Source organism: Perognathus longimembris, chromosome 23 (assembly GCF_023159225.1).
Source record: "Perognathus longimembris pacificus isolate PPM17 chromosome 23, ASM2315922v1, whole genome shotgun sequence".
Lineage (NCBI taxonomy): Eukaryota > Metazoa > Chordata > Mammalia > Rodentia > Heteromyidae > Perognathus > Perognathus longimembris.
The window spans coordinates 12,551,631-12,577,151 of NC_063183.1; the positions used below are offsets into that span (position 1 = coordinate 12,551,631).

Here is a 25,521-nt window from a genome sequence, read left to right on the forward strand (position 1 = left end):
TTACTTGAAGAAGCCCTGACTTAAAACCCTTTAGATTCCAAGAGCCTTACTGAATATCTATAAAAGGTCTCAGGAGAGGCCAGACTCCAGCCAATGAGGGAATTTTGGTTTGTGTTGGCATTTTCCTTGTTGGTTAAGTAAGGCTTTGAACCTTGAGCTATCTTGGGTGGAATTTGTCTCAGAACTGGAACTGATGTTCCTTCTTACACACTGTTCCCTTTCTGCAATACTCTTCTCTACCCCATCTGCTTGGTGAACTCTTACTCATTCTACAAAACCCTTCTCAGCCATCATCACTTTCTCCTTGAATGCTCCTCTCAGCCTCGGGCAGTTCAATGCTGACTTTTTTGTTCTGTCAGTCTTGGGGCTTGAACTCAGGGCTTGGGTGCTGTCCCTGAGCATTTTCACTCAAGGCTAGTGCTCTAGTACTTTGAGTCACACTTCCGGTTTATTAATTTATTAACCACTTCCAGTGGGGAATTGGGAGATGTCTCATGGACTTTCCTGCCTGGGCTGGCTTTGAACTGTGATCCTCAGATCTCAGCCTCTCGAGTAGCTCAGATGACAGGTGTGAGCCACCGGTGCCTGGTGAGGCTGATTTAGTGATGATCCTCTCTCTACCTATGCACTTGTCACTCTGGTTCACTTCCTGGCTTAAGGGCCTGGGGTTTCCAGTGAGGATGTGAAGTCCCCGGAGAGCAGAAGCTGTAGCTTAGCTTCCATTTGTATTCTCGGTACTCAGTGCAGGGTCTGGGGTGGCACAGGTGTTTCATGAAGGTATGATGAGTGAGTGGATACAGGGATGCGCCAGGTCTTGCAGAGAGAAGGAGGCAGATGTCCTCATGAAGTTGGCAGGGCCAATGAGCTCGATGGTGGCAATCAGCCACAGCTGCAGGCTTGCCTAGGGTCTGCCTGGGTGTCAGAGAAGCATTCTCTTTTTCCAGATTAGTTATTAAGAGCACAGAGTGCTGAATTAGAACCCTTGACATGCCCATCCCAAGGCCCCAGGGGTGTGTGTGTGCGTGCGTGCGTGCATGCGTGCGTGCGTGTGTGTGTGTGTGTGTGTGTGTGTGTGTCAAGTGGCCTCCTCTCAAGGGAGCATCTACCAGTCCTCTCTCGGGTCTGCCCTCCCAAGAACTGCCTTGCTTCGGAGGATCGGGTGCTTTTATGGGAGCATCTGAGGTTAAGTCAGTTCCAAGATTGTCTCTCTGCCCCCTACCCCCAGCTAGTACTCAGCCTTGGCTGCAATCTGTGCACCGGCCTAGTAATGAATCCCCAAATTCAGGCATCTCAGGAAAACCTCTGAGTTTGGGAGCAAGTTCAGAGAAACCACCTTGGATCTAAGGCTTCCCCCCCACCCCCGCCCAAGGGGCAACTTCCATTCCCTCGAGAAGAAATCTAGTCCCGCAGTGGTCCACTCAGATAGAGCAGAATGAAGGTGGATGAACCAAAGCTGGAGAAAAGAAGTTAGAGGTCAGGGGTCAGAGGTCAAAAGCCCAGAGGTCCTGGGAGAGAAGATGAAGTGGTTTTGCGTCCCCTTGATCTTGTGCTTTTAACACTTAGTAAACCCTCAGGCTGAAGCTCTCCCCTAGCTCCCCCCATAACCCCAGATCTAAGCTGGCATTGAGCAGGGAGGAGTTTAGTGATGCCACCCACAGTTCCTCCCAGAGCAGAATTCACAGTTCAGAGGCATTGCCAGGTGAAATGGGAGGAGTGGTCTCCACCTTCAGCAGGCCGGGGGGGGGGGCCCTCCCCTCCCCCAAGCTCAGCCCTTAATCCTCCACCTCATCGCCCTTGCAGGGGCCATCCAGTCCCTCCTTGAGCTGCGTGCCGGATGCGCCGGAGCTCCACACCGGAGACATGGGGATGGGGAAGTCACAATACAGGACCCTGGAGATGGACTGGAACCCAAGGGTCCCAGCTGCCAGTCTCAGATCAGCTTCCAAAGGGATCATTAGGGGTCAAGGATGGGTAGAAAGATGGCCAGGTGGCCAGGACACCATGTCTTTTCTAAGACGGTGACCAAGGCTCAAGCAGAGTTTCTGGAGTTTAACCAATGTGATCATTAGTTGTGCTAAGAGGAAAATCAAGAGCAGCCTCTCCCTTCCTCTCCCTCACCTTCTCTCTCTCTCTCTCTCTCTCTCCCCCCACTCTCGCCACCACCACCACCATCTATCTCCTCCACACAAATAACCCTTCATGTATGCTCTTCTTGCCTCTGATACTTTTTAAGTGAAAACATGAATTAGGCAAACTAATCAATTTGACAACTGTTGAGCTTGGAGCTTCCTCGAGCGCCGTGGGAATGGCTTCATTACTTGAAGTCTGCTAAGATGTCGCTGAAAATATTGAGGAACTGGTGAGCATGGTGATCCTTGAAGACCAGCGTGGGGCGGAAACGGATGGATCTATCACCACAGCCCCCCAGCACCACACCTGGAGGGAAAGGGCGGAGCAGGTTAGGCCTGTGGGCTCCTTAAAATGTGCAGGGGACCAGTTGCAGGACAGCAGCGGCTGCACTGAGACACCCACTAACGTTCTTACTCACACCTGGCCTTCCTTCCACTAGCCACCCATCTTCCCTTCCCGTCCTTTCTCTCACCTCCTGTCATCCTTCTCTTTTTCCCTTGCTCCACTATGTAATCTAAGCTGATCTTCAACTTACTCTATAGTCCAGGCTGGCTTCCAATTCCTGATTCTCTTGCTTTAGCCTTCCAATGGCTGGGATTACAGGCATGAGCCAGCCACCATGCCTAGCACCTCCTAACTTTGAGTGCCTGTCCTCCTCCTAAACATGGTTGGGAGATTTAAAAAAAAAATCTAGCCCAGGGCTGGGAATATGGCCTAGTGGCATGAGTGCTTGCCTTGTATACACGAAGCCCTGGGTTCAATTCCCCAGCACCACATATATGGAAAATGGCCAGAAGTAGCACTGTGGCTCAAGTGGCAGAGTGCTAGCCTTGAGCACAGAGAGGCCAGGGACAGTGCTCAGGCCCTGAGTCCAAGCCCAGGACAGGCCAAAAAAAAAAAAAAAAATTAGCCCAGTCCTGGTGGCTCATGCCTATAATCCTAGCTACTCAGGAGGCTGAGATCTGAGGTTTGTGGTTTAAAGCCAGCCGGCACAGGAAAGTCCATGAGGCTCTTATCTCTAATTAATCACACAAAAATCTAGAAGTGGCGATGTGGCTCAAATGTAGAGTGCTAGCCTTGAGCACAAGAGGTTCAGGGACAGCACCTAGGCCCTGAGTTCAAGTCCCACAACTGACAAAAATAAAATCCTGAGATAAAAGTTCTTGCCTGCCAGAAACTCATGGGGAGCAGGAGAAAAGAAAATAACCAAGCCAATGAATTATAGAAATGCAGGGGCTGGGAATGTGGCTTAGTGGTAGAGTGCTTGCTTACCATGCCCTGGGTTCGATTCCTCAGTGCCACATAAACAGAAAAGGCCGGAAGTGGCGCTGTGGCTCAAGTGATAAGAGTGCTAGCCTTGAACAAAAGAAGGTGAGGGACAGAGCCCAGGCCCTGAGTTCAAGCCCAGGACTGGCAAAAAAAAAAAAAAAAGTACATGGAAGGACCTTAAGCTATTGCTGAAATCTCTCCAAGAGCTTCCCTCCTTTAGAGAAGGCAGTGTGGAGGGAGGCTGTGAGGTGGTGTTTGCCTCATACCAGGCACTGCTGGGCACTGCCCAGACTCCCTGTCTCTTCCCCGGCTCTCCTTACCTTTGTTTCTGGCCAGTAAAATGAGTTTATTCCGTATGGATTCATCTGGCGTGTCAAAGGAGCAGAAGGTGCCTCGTCCTCTTACCCTGCTGATGAACTGGGGATACCGGGCCTTCAAGGGGGAGACAGAAAGAGATCAAAGAGGCAGTGTGGCCAGAAGGGCAGTACAGGCCAGAAGGGCGCAGGGCAGAGGTGGGGGTGGTAGGGAAGGAGGTGGGAGGGGAGGGAAGGGGGCGGGAGGGCACCTGGAGGTCCAGCAGCCCAGCCAGCAGGGCCTTCCCCGCATGCATCACGTTGCTCAGCAGATCTTCGCGCTTGATGATGTTGATGACCTCAGCCAGGAGCAAATTCTTGGATGGGTCCCCCAGCCAGGTGTTGAAGATCCGGTAAGGCTGGAAGGAAGTGGGGCGTCAGGATGCCTCTCACCCTTACCCGCAGAGACGCCTCCTCTCTTGGAAAGGAGGAAAACCAACCCAATGAGTATCTCCCAGGGGCTGGGAGCATAACACATAGTATCTCATTTAAGTCTTCTGTCAGTACCCAAAGCAGGTACTGCAGTGGGAACATGTGGTCCTGTGTCCAGCAGAGGCCAGGAGAAAGAAGACATTCGTGCCTTAGTGGCAGTCATTAACTAGGATTCGTTCTGAGACATTTCTGTTGCTGTGAAATCCTTGTATGCACTCACAAAGACGAACATGCTAAGACATCCTAGCTACTCAGGAGGCTGAGATCTGAGGATTATGGTTCAAAGCCAGCCTGAGCAGGAAAGTCCACGAAACTCTTATCTCCAATTAACCACCTAAAACCAGATGTAGAGCTGTGGCTCACAGTGATAAGAGTGCTAGCCTTAAGCACAGAAGCTCATGGACAGCACCCAGGTCCTGAGTTCAAGCCCCATGACAGACAAAAGGACAAGAAAAAAGAAAAGAAAAGGCTAAGCCATCACTGGACAATATGGCCTAATGACTGGCTGGACCCTTGCTACACCATGACCTATACCTACAACAACCCTCTATTTATGTGTTTATGTCAGTCCTGAGGCTTGAACTCAAAGCCTGGGTGTTGTCCCTGTTCTTGAAGTTTTCTTTGTTTTCTTTTCCTTTTGTCTTGTTTGTTCGTTTATCCATCTTTGGAAAGGTAAGGGGGGGACAAAGGGTGAACAAATGCAGTAATGATACTCACTAGACACTATGTGGAAAATAAACTCTACAACTTGTGGGTGGGGACAGGAGGGAAAAACTGGGAGAGAGCCAGGGAAGGGGTGACACTGTCCAAAAAGAAATGCATTCATTACTTGACTTAGGTAACTGTAACCCCTCTGTCCATCATCTTTATAAGAATAATATTGTGGAGGGGGGCTGGGAATATGGCCTGGTGGTAGAGTGCTAGCCTTTGGCAAAAAGAAGCCAGGGACAGTGCTCAGGCCCTGAGTTCAAGCCCCAGGATTGGGAAAAAAAAAAAAGAAGAGAACCCATGGCATGGATACAGAGCAGTAGGGGTTCATATGATGGTTTGTGCACACCAGGAGATTGTTCTGGACTGCGATGAATGTGGGGGTGATGCTAGTTGGGCCTTAGAAACCTCTGCAGCATCTTAAGACCCAGGACTTCCTTCTTGTGAAGAAGGGGTGATGGGGGGGGGGGGGTGCCGGCTCCACTCACTGCGCTGGGCCGGAACTCCTCCTTGTGGAAGAAACCCCCTGTCATCATCTTCTTGCTGAAGGTCATCACATCTGCTGGGTCATCCAAGCCCCAGTGCTCATGGGCCCAGAACTTTCCAGTGCAGCCCCCTCCAGTCTGGACCTCGTCCACCAAGAAAGCACAGCCATGCTGGACAGACAGAGGAGCAAGGAAGGAATAATCAGCACTCCTCACAGGCCAGTGATCCTCTGACACTCCCCCCACCAAAACAACCAACCACCCAACCCCAGCCCAGCACGGCATCGTTGCTTGTTTTCTTTTTTTGTGCCAGTGGTCGGAGCTTGGTGGTCTACACCTGCCATCCCAGCCATGGGGAAGCACAATGGTTGGGCACAGCTCCATGTGCCTGCCATTCCCAGTGACTCAGAGAAGCACAAATAGGAGGACCACAGTCCAGGCATAAGGGGAGACACTACCTCCAAGTTAACCAAATGCAAAAGGGAACTGGAAGTGTTGCTTCTGTGACAGAGCATCTGCCTAGCCAGCTTGAGACTGTGAGTTCAACCCTGAGTACTATCAGCCAAAAGGACAAAGGAGAGGCTGAGGGCTTTGCAGGGACACGTTGGCTTCTTTTTGTTCTTTGGTACTGCTGGGGATAGAACCCAGGATCCCCATGCATGCTAGGCAACTGCTCTAGCACTGAGTGCTACCCAGCCCTAACCCCACACAGACCCCCACCCCCCCAAAAAAATACTAGAGTCAACTCTCTGCTCTGGGAACCCAACCCAGACCCCCTCCCTGTGGGCCCATCAGGTGCTCTAACCTTCCTGGCAATGTCCCTCAGTTTCCTGAAGAAGTCATCTGATGCATGGTTGTCCCCGCCCTCAGACTGGATGGGCTCCACAATGATCCCCGCCACTGTCTTCTTCTTCTTCCGATACTTCACGATCAGATCCTCCACCTGTACCCCAAAGGGACAAAGAACAATGGCTCAGCCCATGCTTCTGAGCCGCCCCAGGGGAGGGGCATCGGGGCTGCAGAACCCTCTGGAAATTCTACTGAGACTATGTCAGGTGCAGAACTTGTGGAGGGGAAGGTGGCCTCCTTGGGATTGGCGCTGGCACCGGAGGGGATACAAAGAATGGGGAAAAGTTACTTAGCCTTCTGCAGCCTCAGTCTCCTGATCTTGTACAGTTAAGCACACAGTAAGGATCTAATGAAGATGGTGACTTGAGACATTGTTGCTGTTACTGCTTTGTTATTGTTGCTTTCTGTTAGTGTGAGAGTCTCTAGGACAAAAAGCCACATTCCCAGCCCAGGTATTTTGTTGTCTATTGATTCAAGACTCTTTCCTACAGCTCTGATCTCTCCAGTATGGTAGCTGTGGACTCTAAAAGGGTACTACTGATCATCTGGCATATAGATAGTCTGGAATGAGCTATGCTATCAATGCAAAATACACACAGTATTTCAAAGGCTTTGTGAGGCAAAAAGAAAAAGAACCTCACTGGTATTGTTTAAATATTACATGTTAATATTTTGGGGTATATTAGTCTCAATAAAATGCTTTTAAAATTAATTCCACCTATTCATGTTTACTTTTTTGGGGTTTTTTTGGTAGTTGTGGAGCCTGAATTTAGGGCCTGGGCATTGTCCCTGAACTTTTTCAATCAAGGCTAGTGCTCTACCACTTTGAGTCACAGCCCCACTTCTGGATTTTTGGTGGTTAATTGGAGATATGAGTTTCATGGACTTTCCTTCCCTGGGCTGGCTTTGAACCATGATCCTTAGATCTCAGCTTCCTGACCAGCTAGGATTACAACTGTGCACCACTGGTGTTCAGCTTCCTTTTTACTTTAAATAACAAAACAAAACATGGGGCTGGGAATGTGGCCTAGTGGTAGAGTGCTTGCCTCGCACACACGAAGCTCTGGGTTCGATTCCTCAGCACCACCTATACAGAAAAAGCCAGAAGTGACACTGTGACTCAAGTGGTAGAGTACAAATCTTGAGCAAAAAGAAGCCAGGGACAGTGCTCAGGCCCTCAGTTCAAGCCCCAGGACTAGCAAAATAACAAGTTCAAGTGGTAAAATGTCCTGCATTCAAGTGGGGAGGGGAGGGCTGGAGGACAGGAGGTGAGAAAGTGGATTCTGGGGAGATAGTGGAGGCTGGGTTACCTCCTCCAGGCAGCGGGCCTCCTCCTGCTCGTTGTCCTTGACAAACTCCTCCAGAGGATACTTCAGCCGTGGGAAGGGGGCGATGGGCCAGTCAAAGGAGGGGATGTCGATCTTGTGAATGGCTTTGGAGTGTGTGGTCGCTAAGCAGCCTGAGTCCAGCAAAACAGAAAGAGCAGATGCTTGGCTTGGGGGAGAGGAAGAGAGTGTTTTCAAAAGAAGATGACAGCTGGGTGCTGGTGGCTCACGCCTGTAATCCCGGCTACTCTGGAGGCTGAGATCTGAGGATCCCAATTCTAAGCCAGCCCAGGCATGAAAGTCTGAGAGACTCTTATCACCAATTAACCAGCAAAAGGCAGGAAGTGGAGCTGGGGCAAGTGGTAGAATGCTAATGGTGAGCAAAACAGCTCAGGGATAGCTGAGCTCAAGCCTCATGACTGCACCAGAAAAAGGGGTAGGGGGAGAGATGACAGTATAGGCATGAAATGCTCACACCAGCAAAATTGTGTGTGTGTGTTGTGCATTGTGTGTGTTTGCTTGGTGACTTATCACAAACGGCATAGAGCCTCTGAAGATGGGAGACAAAGTATCACCTCCTCGCTCTGTCATTGAGTGACCTTGGGAAGTTCCTTCCCTTGCTGACCCTCCAGGTCCACATTTGCAGAGTGGGCGTCACAGGCCCCTGTGCCAGGAACTGTGTGGGAACGAATAAGCCAATGCACAGAAACCACCCATGGCAGAGCCGAGGCAGCCGGCACGATTGTTGTGGTTACTAGACTCCGAATGCCACTGTGGGACCACACAGGTCCCTCCTTACCCATGGTCCTCCCGTGGAACGCGCCCATGAAGGACAGCATGCTGTAGTCGGGGCAGCCAGGGGCCTAGAACCAAGAAAAATGCATCAGTCACAGTTGGGTGTGATGGGCTCAGCACTGGGTGCTATGTGCTGCTGGGTAAACATGGAGGAGACAGGAGTCCATTGAGAAGATTGAGGCCACACCCCAGGACCTCTGAGATTTGTACACAGCCGGCAGGAATTGTGATTTGCTCTCATAGGAATTTAAAAAGGAAGTAAGAACCAGATTTCACATAAATGTCTGGACTTCGGGCTTCTCACAGGGTGTGTTCTCTGGTCAGTCTTTCTCCTTGGCAGCCACAGTGCCATGGCCAGCCTTCCTGATGGCTGGGGGGTGGGGGAAGGAGAGAGGGCAGCTGCCTGCAGCCCCATTCTACAGCCCCTCTTGGCTCCTCTTGCCCACCCCACTCCAGGCTGGTTGGGGTGGCCTTGTGCTGATGGATGTCAGCATGCCTCCTAGGGAGGCCTGAGACAGGAATCTGAGCTGTCCCTAAATGGGAAACAGACATCTGCTGAGCCAGGAAGTGAGAAGGAAGAGAACAACACCTTCTCCCCACTGCCTTGCCCCAAGACCCACTGCCCACTCAGAAAAAACAGCAGGGGCATCTCATAGGCCCCTCCCACCAAAGCCCTTCCAACCAAAGTCCTCACCAACATCCCTCCTACCTCTGCCTCTCCTACTGAAATCCCACCCACCAAGGCCCTTCCAACCAAGGTCCTCCTTACCAAGGCCCCTCCCACCAAAGCCCTGCCCACCAAGACCCTTCCAACCAGGGTCGTTGGTGAGCACCAAGGCCCCTCCCATTCAAGGCCCTCTAGTATGTCCCCTAAGACCCTGGGAGAACAACCCAACAAATTCTGAAATATTCCCTTGCCACTTTTTTGTTCGTTTCCCAATTACATGTGCATATTTGGGCATGACTACTAAAAGTGTGGCATAAGATCTGAAAACATTGATAGAGTAAGATACCCACCAAGATGGAGGAAACAACCAGGGAGGTAGAACAAAGCCCACTTATTTAAAAAACAAAAACCATGAGGTGGGAAGGGGAAGGGAAGAGGAGGCTGAGGCAAGAAGATAATGGAATGTTTTTGTTAGAATTGAACTTAAGGCCTTGGACTCCCAAGGCAGGCACTTTACCACTTGAGCCATGCCCCCAGTTCCAAGGATAGCTTCACAAGTCATCATGTTTTGGGGACCCCTCCTGAGAACACAGGATCCATCAATCAGCTCATTCAACCTGAATCAGCTGGAGAAAGTTAGTGGAGGTGGCTCAAGTGGTAGAGTGCCAGCCTTGAGCAGAAAAGCCAAGTGAGAACATGAGGCCTTGAGTTTAAGCCCCATACTTGTGCGCACACATACACACATACATACACAATCTTCTCAGCTAACAGAGGCCAGGAGGCCTAGGTAGCTGTACCTACCTGGTTAATCATGCAGGTGTCCAGCTCCTCTTTTGAGAACCCCCTTTGCCCTCTCTCCTTGCTCTGCCAAAACAGAACAGAACAAATTCTGAGATGCTTTCAAGAGCTGATCTCAGGGACCACCTCAATGCTTGTTGTGCTTGCAGAGAAAGAAATAGACACCAACACACATACATTCCCATGTTTTACTATTCTGTCAGCAATGACAGATAACTGATGCCAGGAAACACAGCATCATTACACCAAGTAGATTTGCCAAAGTGCTGGCCTTTTGCACCACATCACACTGAGATGCGGGGAGATCTCCATCCAGGCTCTCGCTAGCCTTTGACCCTGACTACTGAAGTGTCTACTGGTCTGTCTGTTGGGGGTGAACTGTCAGACAATGGCTGAGTGGGTGGCTAGATGAGAGTGTGTGTGTTCATGGCCCAAACCTTACCCTGTACCACATGAAGACGGTCTTGAATGCATTTTCATTGGAGCAGGAGCCGCAGGCCATGGTCATAAGCTGAGACATCCCTTTGGGAGCAACCTGTAGAAAGAGCTTGCTGTGAGGCTGGCCCATTTGGACCTCCACTCTCTCAGGAGCTGTGTGCTCTGAGCTCCAAATTGCCCCAGCATAGAGGGAGGCCAAGGAAGGGAGGGAAGGAGGGAGGGTGAGAGAGAGAGAGAGAGAGGAGGGAGGGAACTGGGGATGTTCTGAAAACTGCCACACTATGCCCCACTACCAGCACAAAAAAGGGAATCCTCCATTTTTGATGTTATTTATTCGAGGCTATTATATAAAAAACATGGCCCTAGCTGGATGCCAGTGGCTCCCACCTGTAATCCTTGCTACTCAGGAGGCTGAGATCTGAAGATCTCAATTCCAAGCCAGCCTAGGCAGAAAAGTCCCCGGGAGACTCTTATCTCCAATTAACCACTCAAAAACCAGAAGTGTGGCTGTGGCTCAAAGTGGTAGAGTGCTAGCCTTCAGCTAAAAGAAGCTCAGGAAGAGTGCCTAGGTCCTGAGTTCAAGTTCCAGGACTGGCAAGAAAAAAAAAAACAAACCAAAAACGGCCTTGTATTTCAGGAACAGTAAAGTTCATTTATTCACAAGATCTCACTCCAGAGTCTGTTTAGGGGACCTGTAAAAGTGCTAGGTCAGAATTCAAAGCGGTTCATATTAAGTTAGTTACTGAAGCACAGGAGACTAGATTTCAGCAGCCACACCCTACCTCCTCTTCTTGGTTAGGAATCACAAACTTTTCCCAGCAGAGAGGCCACCACAATCCTCCCCCAAAATTACCGAGAGCAAGGAGTCCCGGAGCTTGTCCACGAAGTTCTCTGGAGGCAAGATGCCTAGGGCAGGTCTGTTGATAAAAGTGCTCTGCAAAAGGCCAACAAAGAAACAATGACTCTCCCTCAGGCCCAGTCCCTGTTCACCTCCCCTTAGGGGATGGGTTCAAATAAGCTGTGAATGGCATTGGGCTGAGTGTGTTCCAGCAATATGGAGAGTGACAGAGTTCCCCGAGCTTTTTTGGGAAATCCACTGGGATTCTGTAAGTCTTAAAGATGCTACTACCAGGTGAATTGGAGTGACAGGTGCAAGTACTTTTTCTGTGTGCCAATGCTAAGTCTTGAACTCGGGGCCTTGAGTTCTCACTTGGCTCTTTCTGCTCAAGGCTGTATATTCCCACTTGGCTTTTTCTGCTCTTTCACTTGAGCCCTAACTTCATTTCTGGCCTTTTGATAGTTAATTGGAGATTCGAGTCTCACGGAATTTTCTGCCCAGGATGACTTTAAACTCATCCTTGGACTTCAGTCTCTTGAGTAGCTAGGATTACAGACATGAGCCATTGTGTCCAGCTACACAGTATTATTTATAACCAAAACACCATCAGTGGTCAAACTTCAGTTGAGGAAATTAAATAAAGGGCCTTAACTCGATGTAAGGTAACACAGCTATATAATCACAAGGGGGGGGGGGCGAGGCTTAGTGGACAGTGTTTCTAAGTAACCAATCGGGAAGGTCTGTACTCCTCACTCCATTTTTATTGTTTTGTTTTGTTTTTGTTTTTTGGCCAGTCCTGGGCCGTGAACTCGGCCTGAGCACTGTCCCTGGCTTCTTTTTTGCTCAAGGCTAGCACTCTGCCACTTGAGCCACAGCGCCACTTCTGGCCATTTTCTGTATATGTGGTGCTGAGAAATCGAACCCAGGGCCTCATGTATACAAGGCAAGCACTCTTGCCACTAGGCCATATTCCCAGCCCCCCTCACTCCATTTTTAATGTCATTTATTCAGCGCCATTATATAAAAACATGGCCTTGTATTTCAAGACAGTAAAGTTCACTCACAAGATTTCATTCCAGAGTGCGTTTAGGGGGCCTGTAAAAGTGCTAGGTCAGAAGTCAAAACTATTAAGCTTAAGTTAGTTACTTAAACATAAATGAGTTGCAATGACTTTATCTTGGAAACAAGAAGAACATGGCCTGCCCCACCTTGCTCACCACCAACACTCACCTTCCTTACCCCACAGCAGGAGGGAGGGGCTTTACACCTCTGTCTCTCTCCCATTGGTCAGTCATGGGGCTTGAATTTAGGGCCTGGGCACTGTCCCTGACCTTTTTTCCCTCCCTCAAGCCTAGCACTCTTGCACTTTGAGCCACAGCTCCACTTCTGGTTTTCTAGTGATTGGTTGGAGGTAAGAGTCTCATGGACTTTCTCACCAGGGCTAGCTAGCTTCAAACCGCAATCCTCAGATCTCAGCCTCCTAGGATTATGGGCATAAGCTCCCAGTGCCCAGCACATCCCTCTTTCTGATTTTTCCAATAAGAATAGATATTGTACCATGGTGATACATGATAATTAGTGGTAAAATTGTCTTAAGCTAGAGAATTTCAGGAGAGGTTGCTTTTGTATGAAACAGATCTAGGGAAGGAAGCAGAGAGGAAAACAGTGAGGTGCTACAGAAGTGGGCTTGGGCTGTCAAAGGCATCCTCACAGACGGAATGCTAGGTGTGGTGGTTCACACCTGTAATCCCAGCTCCTTGGGAGGCAGAGAAAGTCTGATTCCAGCCTGTGAGACCCTCATGTCAACTACAAGATACAAACTGTGGCTGTAGCTCAAGTGGTGGAGCAGTTGATGAGCATTTTCCATGAGGTTCTGTGTTCGATCCCCAATACAGAGAGAGAGAAAAAATAATGGTGACTTTAGGACTTGTCCTGGGCCACCAGAAACTGTGGCAGAATTCACATCGCTGTGGCTTTCTGCCTTTGAACTCATCCATGTGGGACTAGGGACCCAGGACAGGGCCTCTAACTAGAGGAGGAGGTGGCCCTTCCTTGTCAACTTGGCCAATTTGAGGACCAGAGAGGTCAAGCAATAAAGTCCCAAGACACACAGACAGACAGGAAGGAGCAAAACAGTGGCTCACACCCAGGCTTGACCTGCCCTTAGGGTCCGTGAAAGAGCAGTTCTTTCCAGCTCTGTCCTGTCTGGGGAGCTCTTAGGAAATCTGGTGCTTGGTGAGAAAGGGGTGGCCCAAGCTGCTGTCATGGAATGCGGGGGTAGAAGTTCCCAGAGGGGCACAGGCAGGCTGGCAAGCCTGGCTGCCTATCTGGGCCCAGGAAAGATGTGGGGGCGGTGTTCTTGCTCGACAAAGTGTGACATTAAGAACAGAAGAAATCTGGGACACGGAGTGGCAGAATCAAATGAGGACAGGTTCTCCGTCGGCTCCGCATCCTGTTGTGTGTGCGTGTGTTTGTCTGAAATGGGGGCTAGCTATGTCGCGCAGGCTGATCTTGAACTTGCTAGCCTCTTTCCTGCCTTACCCTTCCACGTGCTGGGATCACAGGTGTGTGCCACCACTCCCCAAGTAACTCACACAACGCCTCTCAGTGTTGAAGAACAGAGTTGTGGGGGTGACAAGACTTTGAAGTCGCAGGCTGGCATCTATCATTCGTGGCCAGGTCCCCCGTGTGACACTGGCACAGGTAATGTGACTGTGCACGAGAATGCTCAGTGATTACTGCACGGCTGGGGGGGGGGGCGGACAATGCAATGAGATGCCCTGGGTGACGCAGGAACTGGAACCCAAGCTGCACATGGCAACATATGCCTGTGATTTTAAGTGGAAATGTGATATGGCTCCATCAGGTGCAGGGGCTCAAAGCCCGTGATCCTAATTACTCAGGAGGCTGAGAGCTAAGGATCTTGGTTTGAAGCCAGCTCCAGCAGAAAAGCCCTTGAGACTCTGATGGACAATAAAGTCCTCAGAAAAAGCCAGAAGTGGCACTGTGGCCCAAGTGGTAGTGCGCTAGCCTTGTACAAAAGCTCAGGGACAGCGCTGAGGCCCTAAGTTCAAGCCCCAGGACTGGCACATACAAAAGAAGTGAAGAAACTAGGCAGGCCTTGAGTTCAAGTTCCAGTGTTGGTATAGTGGAGTTGTTGCACCTGGATGATGGACCTGAACAGGTTGGACAGGCTTTCCATGCACACAGGGGAGAGTAGTCCCTGCCAGACATCCAAGTGGAAGAGGAGAGGATTGGGGACCAGCCGGCACCTGAGTGGCAGGTGAGAAGAGTGTGGGCCGTGGGGCTGGGAGTGTGTTGTGTGGGAAATCAGGATCCCTGAGCCTCCATGGCATGTGCAGTGGGGGGCTGGGGGGAGTCTGCCATGCAGGCAGCTGACACTGCAAATGTGTCTGACATGATTGTTGACAGTTCTTCAGGCACCAACTGCCGGAGCAGCTGGGATCTGTGGGACGTTTCACAACAAAGCAGGCTTTGAATGTAAACACATCCTCCCAACCTCTGGCCACAAAGGGCCTTCCCAGACGCCTTCTGGAAGACACCAGCTCCCTCTGGGACAGCCACGACATCTGTCCCCAAGCCCTCCCAGGCAGGACACAATTACTCATACATCAAGCCAGAAGATGGCTCTGTCAGAGAGTCTTCAACTGTGTGAAGCATTTTAAGAGTCAGGCCCTAACGATTCACGCCTGTCATCCTACTCAGGAGGCTGAGATCTGAGGATCCTTGTTGGAAGCCAGCTGGGCAGGCAAGTCCTGGAGACTCTTATCTCTAATTAACCCCTGAAAAGCTGGATGTGGAGCTGTGGCTTATGTGGTAGAGTGCCAGCTTTGAGTGAAAAAGCTAAAGGAGAGTGCCCAAGCCCCAAGTGCAAGACTCAACAATACCAGCACAAACAAAAAACAACCCCCGCCAAGAAGTTTCTAACCTCCAGGTGGGGAGGGGGCTTTGGGTGGTGGTTAGATCATGGGGGTGGGGACCTCATGAAGGTGATCTTACAAGAGAGACCTCAGCAGAGTCATGGATAACACACCTGCCATCCCAGTGACAAAGAGAGGCATGAATAGGAGGATTGAAGTCCAGGTTGACCCCCACACAAAGCAAAACCGTATCTTGAATATAATCAACATAGAAACGATGTCATAGTGTGGTGCAAGTGGTAGAGAACCTGCCTAAAAAGCACAAAGACCTCAGTTCAAAACCCCCAAACAAAAAGATATGGTGGGGCGGGGGAGAGGGAAGATCTCATGATGAAAAATGATCTGGCTCCCAAGTTATCAGTGCTGAGGTGAAGAAACACTGTTGTACTCCTAGCTACTTGGGAGGCTGAGATCTGAGGGTTGCGATTCGAAGCCAGCTTGGGCTGAAAAGTCTGTGAGACACTTATCTCCAATAAACTGTTCAGATAAAGCCTGAGGTGATGCTGTGGCTCAAGTGGTAGAGCCATGAGCAAAAAAAAAAAAAGAAGCTCGGGGGCTGGGGATATGGCTTAGTGGCAAGAGTGCCTGCCTCGGATATACGAGGCCCTGGGTTCGATTCCCCAGCACCACATATACAGAAAACGGCCAGAAGCGGTGCTGTGGCTCAAGTGGCAGAGTGCTAGCCTTGAGCGGGAAGAAGCCAGGGACAGTGCTCAGGCCCTGAGTCCAAGGCCCAGGACTGGCCAAAAAAAAAAAAAAAAAAAAGAAGCTCGGGGACAGTGCTAAGGCCCCAAGTTCAAGCTCCAGGACTGGCACAAAAATAAAAATGTAAAAATAAATAAATCAAATAAAATCCACACTGACTTGGATTTCCCCCCAGAGACTGTGACCCTGCCACCGCCTTTTATTCCCTGAACATAGTCTTACACCGATTGTATCCTGTCCTCTGGTCTCAGCTCAAAGGTCGCCTTATCTATAAAGCTTTTCCTCATCCCCAAATAGCTCAGCTTCTATGGGTTCTTCCCCAACATCTACCCTGGCTGTGTGATGTCAGGAAAATATGTAACTTCTCTGTGTCTCAGTTTCCTCATCTATAAGATGGAATCACAATGTCATGATAGATGCAGCTCTGTGTTCTGTTATACCTGGGAGGAGTCCTGCACAGGGTTTGGCAGCTGCCACAGTCTCCATCATTATCATCATCATTATCTTATGCCTCACAGTGCTGAGCATTGTGCTTCTGAATGTGGTTGTTGCAACTGTCCACTGATGTGTGTCGCTAACTTGCTGCCTCCCGAGACAGGGGTGGTGGTAGTATTTTTGCACACTAAGGCGTTCCATGTGCAGTACGTAGTGGGACTATGCTTAAGCAACGATGAGTGGATAAATGAATGAATGAATGGTGGATAAATGAATGAATGGGTTCTTTCTAAAGGCTGCCTGGGGTCTGTGTGGGTCTGGATGATCTGTGCTCTGGGGTACAAGGTGACATACCGCGTTCTGAGGCTGTTGGACAAGTTTCAGGAGGGCAGGGTGATTGTAACCTGGGGAGAGAAAGATAGGGTGAGGGACGGGCACCACATTCAAGGATTCCCTGCCCCCCACCCCCACTTCCTTTCCAGCCTGTCCCAGGAGACAATGACACACCAGGTTGGAGGTTAAGACATTGGCAAGCTGCCCCCAAGGACGGAATTTAGCACTGGACATTATCATCATCATCATCATCATCATCATCATCATCATCATCATCAGGACTTTTGTTTCCAAAACACACAGTTCTCAATGAATGCACGTTCATTTTTCTGTGTCTATGTCCCCCCTTGATGCCAGGGGGAACGGGTGATGACCCTCCCCCACCCCTGCCTTATGCAGAGTGCCCTGGTCTATGACAAGGCTGTTCCACAAGCCCAGAATGCTCTGTGGTACTGGAAAAGGTTAGAAAACTGCCTTGGTTGCCTGCCGGGTGCGGCTCACATCTGGAATCCTAGCCACTCAGGAGGCTGAGATATGAGGATTGCCGTTCAGAGCCAGCCCGGGCAGATAAACCTGAATGACTCTTATCTCTAATTAGCCAGCAAAATATTGGAAGTGAAGGTATGGCTCAAGTGGTAGAGTGCCTGCCTTGAACAAAAAGGCTAACCAAGAGTGATTGTGAGGCTCTGAGTTCAAGGCCTAGTAACAGCATCAAAAGACAGATAGACAGACAGAAAAAGAGAGTAAGTTAGGGAGGGAGGGAGAGAGGGAGGGAGGGAGAGAGGAAGGGAGGGAGGGAGGGAAGAAGGAAGGAAGGAATGAAGGAAGGAAGGAAGGAAGGAAGGAAGGAAGGCTAACTCTGGTGATGAGGGTGAGGCCCTCATGATGGGAAAGGATCTCTCAGAAGAGACCACAAGAAAATCATGGCCGCCCCACAGGCGGAGCTTACTGGAGGCAGAAAGGCGTGGGGACAGGAAGTAGGAGGGGCTAAGAAAGAATAAGAAAGGGTGACTATGATATAAACACAAATGCATGTATGGACATGTCACAATGAAACCCCTGATTATGTACAATATTCACTAAATAAGGAATGGAGGCCCACAGGAGCTTGTCTGAGCCTTTTGCCATGTGAGCAGTGAGAAAGGGGGGGGGCGGGGGGAGCTGTCCTCAGACACTGAACCAGCTGGTGACTGGACCTTAGCCTTCCAAGCCTCCATTGCTATGAGAAAAGATGCTGTTGTTTCTATAAACTCTTCAGCCTACAGGATTTTATCACAGCAGCCTCAGTGGACAAAGACCTACTACACTTTGCACTTATTTTCTTGCACTCATTTCCTTTTGAATTGAAATACATTTACTCTGAAAGGGCAGTTTATATTCCTGGGACCAGAGATTGACTTTAGTGGGAACCATTTTATGTGGTCTGCCCAAGGCTCAGAGCCTGGGGCCCAGAACAACAACAGCAACAGAGAAAGAGATTCCAAGACCTTTGTGGTTTACTCAGCCTCTGGTGGCAAGTGGGGTGAGGAAAGCTGAATGGGAGGATTGGGAGGGGAAGGGGGGCTCACATTCTCCAGCCTCTTTTCTACCCCACAGCTCACTGGACCTAAGGCTGGTGTTCATCACTGAGGACAAATACCGTCTGGGTTTTTCCAACTGTTTTCTGGCCAGAGATCTTTATGTTCTGGCTCCTTATCGTGCTGCCTGGGTGTTTATGAGTTTTCTGCTTCAGCAGATAAGCCAGGTCCAGGTAAATCTCATTAAACGACACTGGCAGTTTGTTTTATTGGCTCCTGCAGAGCAAGAGAGCAAGAAAGTAAAAGAAAGAGAGAGAGAGAGAGAGGCTGAAAAGCTGGACTCTGGTTAGGGAAGCCTCACCATGGGTTTTGATGTTAGATGACCCCCTTCTCCCCCATCGCCCGGTGGGCAACTACAATGCAGTCACTTAGGTCTTGGCCTTGCTCTTCTTCGGGACACTGGGAAGACCCAACAACCATATGAAACTTGCAATGATGCGAACATGGAGGAGGTGAGGCCGGAAGGCCCTGACAGCTGTGCTGGGAGGATGGGGAGAGGATCAGTGGGGAGAGGATGGACGAATGGAGAGGGCGAATGAGGATCCATGTGGGTGAAGAACTAGTCAGGAGGCTGAGTTCTGCAGACTGTGGGCCAAAGCCAGTCTGGGCAGGAAAGCCCATGAAACTCTTATCTCCAATTAAGCACCAAAAAAGCTGTAAGTGGAGCTGTGGCCACTAGCCAAGAGCACAAAACCCAGGGACAGTGCTCAGGCACTGAGATTCAAGCCTCAAGACTGGTACAAAAAATAAAGAAAGGAAGAAGAAGGAGGAGGAGGAGGAGGAAGAGAAGGCGGATTGCAGATTGGGATGTATATATGTGTGGATAGGTTACAATGAAACCCCACTTGTAGAACTAATGCATGCTAATAAAAAACTGTAAAAAAAAAAAAAAAGTAAAAGATCCTGTTAACAGTTTGACTTTGGACATTTACTTTATTTATTGTATTTTTTGTGTGTGTGCTAGTCCTGGGGCTTGAACTCAGGGCCTGGGCACTGTCCCTAAGCTCAAGGCCAGTGTTCTACCACTTGAGCCACAGCTCCACTTCTGGCTTTTTTTGATAGTTAGTGGAGATAAGAGTCTCACAGACTTTCTTGCCTAAGCTGGCTTCCAACTGTGATCCTCAGATCTTAGTCTCAGATCTCGGCATCATGAGTAGCTAGGATTAAGGTGTGAGCTACCGAGGCTGGTTTCTGCTTTGGATTTTTAATGAGATAACATGCCCAGACACAGAGCAACATGGCAGGCATCTAGTTTGAGGCCAGCTTGGGTTATGCAGTGAGATCAAAACCAGCAACAGCAAAAGCCATCTCAAAGACCATAGGGTATCAGACAAAAGGGGACCAGAAAAAGAACTCTCAGAACTTCTGGTCTATACTTCAGGCTTTGCCCTCCCTACCCCAATCACAGGCTGAGGGCTGGGGCTTCAAACTGAGGGAGCCCTGGGGGGGGGGGGCGGAGGGAGGGCCGTAAGGGTCCCAGGGTCATGGCTAACAGATGGAACCAGGATTCAAACTCAGGATGAATTGAGAGCTCATGCCTTCCTACTCCAGTATAAGGGGGAGATGGGGGTTTGGTAAAGTCTTTGAGCCCAGAGCCCCTTCAAAGGGCTAAAGCACCCCAAATAATGAACCTCTCCCAAGACTTGATTTACTATCTGATCGCATCTTAATGGGAAATAAACAGTATAAAGATATGGACTGGGGAGGCAGGGGGTGATGGACTAGTAAAGGCTGGAGCCCACGAGAGAAGCTTCTGGAAGGGCTGGGGCAGGAGCTACAGGTAGATTCCAGGACACCGCACCCCTACCTTCTCTGCAGCAGACATGCATCATCATGTGCAAAGGACAGGCTCTACCAGGCTCTGTGTCCTACTAGACACAGAATGGCAAACCATTCATGCGGCCAACAGCCACCATGTCTCCAAATCAGCTCGGTCTGTCCTGTCCTACGAGTCACGCTGATCATGATCCCTGGGCAGGCCACTCCTCCACCTCCCGGCTACTGAGAACAGCGCCAGCAGCCTCCTCCCATGGAAACTGCCCAAAGCCTTTGGGACCAGGGTGCAGACAGTGTCTAGCGGAGACCTCATCCTTTGGAGCTTTCTGTCCTGCCCAGTGCTGTTTCCCCTGCCTCTCCTTCCTCCTGAGCACTCTCCCCCAACACCCACTTGCCCACCTGCAGCTCCTCCTTCAGGAAACCCAGCTGTATCGTGGCCATAATGCTGGGTAACCGCACACCAGAGTGAGCTAAGGGGAATAGGATACATATTCCTCTTGTTGGGAGCACTGGGAAAGGGAGTGAGAGAGGTTGTGTGTGACATTACTCGTTTGTTCTCCAGCCCTTGGTGTGTGTGTGTGTGTGTGTGTGTGTGTGTGTGTGTGTGTGTGTGTGTATGTGTGGTACACACAGGATGCTCTGGCCACCATGATGAGGGATAGAGCGAGGTGACACCCAAGGGCCCATTACCAGCTCTTACCTATGGGGACAGAGGAGATCTGAGAATACAGGTCTAACATGCGATTGCCGTCCACATCCACCAGATAGTTGCCCCGGCTCTCCTCGTAGTTGCAGAAAAAATGTACGGCCTCTGCATTCTTGGGAAAGAGGAAATGGGCTCAGACTCACTAGGACTCCAGTGATTCTTCATCTTTTAGGACACAGGCTCGGATCAATAAGGCAAGTCATGTTCTGTGCATTCTGCGGGCGTGTGGGATGGCTGTGGGTGGCGGGATGGCTGTGGGTGCTGGCAATGTCGTGGGCTTTGCTCTGGTTTGTTTTACAGTAGCTCATTCTGCTGTGATTTGGGGGGGCGGTCAGCCAGTTTTTCTATGTGTGTTTTCTACTTCACAAGAAACAAGGCTGATATCTGATAAGTTGAAGTATTTGTGGTTAGCTGTAGAGAAGCCACTATGGTAGCCAGGGCACTGGTGGCTCACACCTGTAATCCTTGCTACTAAGGAGGTTGAGATCTGAGGATCACGCCTCAAAGCCAACCAGGGCAGGAAAGTCCATGAGACTGTTATCTCCAACGAACTCCTAGAAAACTGGAAGTGGTGCTGTGGCTCACAGTGGTAGAGCACTAGTCTTGAGCAGAAAAGAGCTCAGGGACAGCACCCAGGCTCTGACTTCAAGCCCCATGACCGACAAAAACAGACAACCACAAGAAAAGGACTCCATAAATTCAGAAGAGTTGAAATCATCCCCCAAACACCCCCCCAGCCACACTGGGATGAAAGCAGAAATCAGTAATAGAAGGAAATTTAGGAATGTCACCAAAGTATGGAAAGTAAACACCACATCAAAGGGACAAAGAAGAAATTATGAGGGAAATTAGAAAAAAAAAAGGTTTAGGGGAAAAGACAACTACATGTTTCTTTAAAAAAAGAAAAAGAAAAGAGCTGGCATAGATGAAGCATCTTTCCCTCAGAATGTGATAAAGAAGTGGAAGGAACACGATCTCATCTCCACATACCTGAATTATGTTCAGCTGTTTCATTAACTCCTGCAGCAAGAACAAAGAGAACATTAAGGTAGCCACCATATCCTTGAAACAAATAGCCACACCCTCTTATCAAAATAGCTTCAAAATCTTTCATGTTGGGTACCAGCAGGAGTGGGAAGGGTTTTACAAGAGTATCTTCTTGTCAGAACAGAATGTCCTCCTCCTAGTCAATCTGTCCTTGTCTTTTTTTTTTTCCTCCTGTTCTGGTCCTGGGACTTAAATTCAGAGCCTGGGTACTTACTGTCCCTGAGTTTTTGTTATTTTTGTTCAAGGCAAGCGCTCTATCACTTGAGCCACAGCTCCACTTTCGACTTTTGGGTGGTTAATTGGAGATAGGACCAGGCTGGCTTCAAAGTGTGATCTTCAGATCTCAGCCTCCTGAGTAGCTAGGATTACTTCTCATGTAGAATGGCCTGGTTTAGTTTAGTGCATGGATGTCTAGCAGAGAGCTCTCTATAAAAGCACCAACACTGGTCCCTGGGTTGGGCTGGGGGTCTCATCTGGGTCTCTTTCTTGTTTATTTTTGGAAAAAAAGCCACTCAGGTATGCCAGCCTCACCAGAGATCTAGGTCCTGGGACTTCTGTTTTCATCAGGGGTCCGTCATAATCGAATTCTACATCAACTTTGGCTGCAGCTTGGCTGATATGTCTGGCTGCTGCATGGAGAGAGACAAAGGAGAAGCTGGGAGTCAGCAGACAGCCTGAGCATCTTCCCTGACAGACATTCAAGGTCCCCACAGAGTCAACGGGGCTGGCTGCTACCAGGCCAGGTAGGAGTTGGAAAATGGGAGAACCCAGACTCAGCAAGGCTGTAGGTGAGCAGGCATGCCCTCTCCAAGTGCTAGAAGCACAATCCCGCTTTCTCTTTCTGCTCTATTCCGGTGGGTGGGTGGCGCTCTCTCTCTCTCTCTCTTTCTCCCTCTCTCTCCTCATCCCTCCCCATCACCACTCCCTTTGCCTCTCTCTTCCCTTCTCTCTCTTTCCTCATCTCCCTCTCTCCTCCTCTTTCCTTCCCTTCCCTCCCTTCCTTCCTCCCTTCCTTCCTTCCTTCCTTCCTTCCTTCCTTCCTTCCTTCCTTCCTTCCTTCCTTCCTTCCTTCCTTCCTCTTTTCCCTCTCTTTCTCCTCGCTCAAGTTATTTCTGGAATATTGCACTGAAGGTGAGCAATAAAATAAGTTCTGCATCACCAGCACAGCTGGGTGCAGCTTCACAGGAGGGCTGCCTGCCCTTGGCCCCACCCACAGGAGGACTGGTCCCGACCCCACCAGCCCTGGCTGGCAAGACTCCCAGGTCCAGGGATCCTGGGTCTGGCTTGTGGCTTGGTTGGGACGTCTTGCAGAAGACCCCAGAGCTTACCAGGCACCAGCAGGCGGAGGGTGTTCTGGGAGCCGCAGGCCAGTTGCCGAGTGAGCAGCATGAAGGCCATGACCCCCTCCTTGAGGAACAGGGACCCCTGAAAGAGAGCGTGGACACAGACTTAAGCCCACGAGCATGGCACCCCTGCCCACCTGCATCTTACCTTTCCCTCTCCCCAGGAGGGCTCTTCCAACATACAATCTTTTGCATGTCTTTTTATTGAGACAGGGGCTCTCTCTCTCTCTCTCTATATATATAGCATAAGCAGGCCTTGAACTCTTGATGTTCCTGCCTCAGCCTCCCAAATGCTGGGATTACAGATGTATGCCACCATGCCCAGCAATTCCTTTGCTTTTATACTGATTACTCATGAGTAATGAGCAAAGGAATTGCTGGGCACACACACGTTCATTTGAACTTTACTACACTCCAGGTAAGATGAGTTCTTCTTCCTCCCTCTCCAGTACTGAGATTTTGAACTCAAGCTCTCACGCTTGCTCAGGCTGCTTGTTCAACTGGCACTCTCCCATGTGAACTATGCCTCCACCCCAGCTTTTCTGTGTGTCTTTTGGGACTCAGGGCCTGGGTACTGTCCTAGAGGTTTTTCTGCCGAAGACTGATGCTCTACCACTTGATCCACAGCTCTACTTCCAGAATTTTGCTGGCCATTGGCCATTGGAGATGAGAGTCTTACAGACTTTCCTGAACAGGTTGGCTTTGAACCATGATCTTCAGACCTCAGCCTCTTGTGTAGCTTGGATTACAGGAGTAAGTCACCAGTGCCCGGTTTCAGGCAACAATTCTTAACATAATACATTCCACATAACCAGAAGTTAATGTCCTTAATGTCGATTCCTTTTCTCTCACCCACGAATTCAATCTGCAGAAGTTAATGAGGTAGTCAGAGGGGCCTGAATTGTCTAGCTTCAGAAGGGAAGATGGAATAGACCCAGCTCTCCTTCAGAAGCTCGTCATTTAGTAGTGGGGGGGGGGGCTATGATGGGGTGAACAGTGGAAGAATGGAATGTTCTAGGCTGCTTTATTCATGCTGTCATTAAATTCTTAAAATAACCCAGCAAGGTACATATATGAATTTTTTCCTCCAGCTCACTGTCAACAATGAATTCTGCAGAAGGCAGGATGGAATGGAGACTGGTTTGTGTAGGCGTAAGAGGGAGACATTCCTTTGGGCCAGGGTTAGGCAGGGCAGGGCTATCAAAAGTTCTGGAGGTCTTATCTGACTTATGTAGCTGTAATCCCTCTGTACATCACCTTTATAATAACATTTTTTTTTAATGTTCAGGAGGTTACACAAGCCAAAATGAGAAGTGACTGGAGAGGGCTGGAGGTGCGGCTTGGGTGGTAAAGCTGCTAGCCAAGCGGGAGGCCTGAGAACCCTAATACTGCCAAGAAAGATGGAAGGGAGGGAGGGAGGAAGGAAAGAAGATGGGAAGAAGGAAGAAAGGAGGGAGGGGGTAGAAGAAGTAAGGGAGGGAAGGGGAAGAGAGAGGAAGGATGAAAAAGGAAGGAAGTATGGGGGAGAGAGGAAGGAAGGAAGATGGGAAGGAGGGAGGGAAGGAAGCAAGGAAGGATGGAGAGGGAGGGAAGGAGAATAAAGAAGAATGAGAAGGGAAGGAAGTATGGAGGAGAGAGGAAGGAATGGAAGGAGGGAGGAAGGAAGGCGCGCTGGCTGAGGCATGGGACTCAAGAGGTGTCAGAGGAGACAGCGAAGGATCCAGTTGCTTTAGCGGGAGCTGATCCTGGGAACGACGCCTACCCTGACCTCAACAAATGGACCCACTGGAAAGCCTCTCCAGGGTAAGCAGCTGCCCAGCTGTTCTAGTCTCATTTGGGAGGGTTGGTGCCTAATCAGGCTCTGGGAGAGAAGCAGGGCACGTGTACCTGACACGCCCATGACACACCCATGACACACCAGGCTCACTGTGAACTCCCGAGGCAGGCTTGGAGGAGGGCCCCGACTGAGCTTCGGAGCTGATAAGGAAGGAGGAAACTACAGAGCAGAATTTTGGGTTCCTTGCTGGGTGCAGTGGCTCCTGCCTGTAATCCCAGCTACTCAGGAAGGAGGCTGAGATCGAGAGGGCTGCTGTCTCAACCAAGAAAGGCTGGCTATGGTGATGCACATGGGTTATCACAGCCCTAGAGAGAAGCCTGGGCTACCCAGGGAGATACTCACTCAACTAATACACAAGACTGGGAGGAAAATAGTGTAAACTAGAATTATGGGCTCCTCAAAACTTAAGTGCAGAATTTCTATAGGACACAACAACTCCAGTCTCAGGTGTGTAGACCAAAGGACTGAGAATAGGGACTGAAACAGACACCTTCATAGCACCATTATTCTGGATTTTTTTTTTATGGTACTGGAACTTAAAATCAGGGTCATATGCTTGCTGGTTAGGTGCTCTACCACTGAGCCAGCCCTCCAGCCTACATTGCAGTACGGTATCCAGTAGACAAAAGGCAGAAACTACCCAACGATTCATCAGCAGGTGACAAGGCAGACAAAATTTTGTCCGTGGAATGGAATATTACTGACTCATAAAGAGGAAGGAAGCACTGGTTCGT

At 49.9% G+C, this 25,521-nt stretch overlaps 1 protein-coding gene across 4 annotated transcripts in view; it reads right to left on the reverse strand.

The window, feature by feature from the left end:
- Nucleotides 1-25,521, reverse strand: part of Abat (4-aminobutyrate aminotransferase) — a 56,366-nt gene that overhangs the window by 6,401 nt on the left and 24,444 nt on the right. The window contains exons 1-15 of one of the 4 annotated variants that reach the window (XR_007208750.1): nt 22,936-23,032; nt 22,139-22,236; nt 21,551-21,580; nt 20,555-20,672; nt 16,523-16,572; nt 11,103-11,183; nt 10,254-10,346; nt 9,815-9,877; nt 8,351-8,414; nt 7,537-7,685; nt 6,183-6,320; nt 5,381-5,548; nt 3,965-4,111; nt 3,720-3,831; nt 2,161-2,436 (exon numbers count right to left, since the gene is read on the reverse strand). Coding sequence is in view for 2 of the 4 variants with exons in the window: in XM_048331847.1 (XP_048187804.1) it covers nt 2,315-2,436; nt 3,720-3,831; nt 3,965-4,111; nt 5,381-5,548; nt 6,183-6,320; nt 7,537-7,685; nt 8,351-8,414; nt 9,815-9,877; nt 10,254-10,346; nt 11,103-11,183; nt 16,523-16,572; nt 20,555-20,672; nt 21,551-21,580; nt 22,139-22,236; nt 22,936-23,005 (1,503 nt within the window). In the remaining 2 variants the exon portion in view is untranslated. Of the gene's footprint in view, nt 1-1,028; nt 2,437-3,719; nt 3,832-3,964; nt 4,112-5,380; nt 5,549-6,182; nt 6,321-7,536; nt 7,686-8,350; nt 8,415-9,814; nt 9,878-10,253; nt 10,347-11,102; nt 11,184-16,522; nt 16,573-20,554; nt 20,673-21,550; nt 21,581-22,138; nt 22,237-22,935; nt 23,033-25,521 lie in introns of those variants that run through there. The other 3 variants (XR_007208751.1, XM_048331847.1, XM_048331848.1) reach the window with 3 other exon arrangements.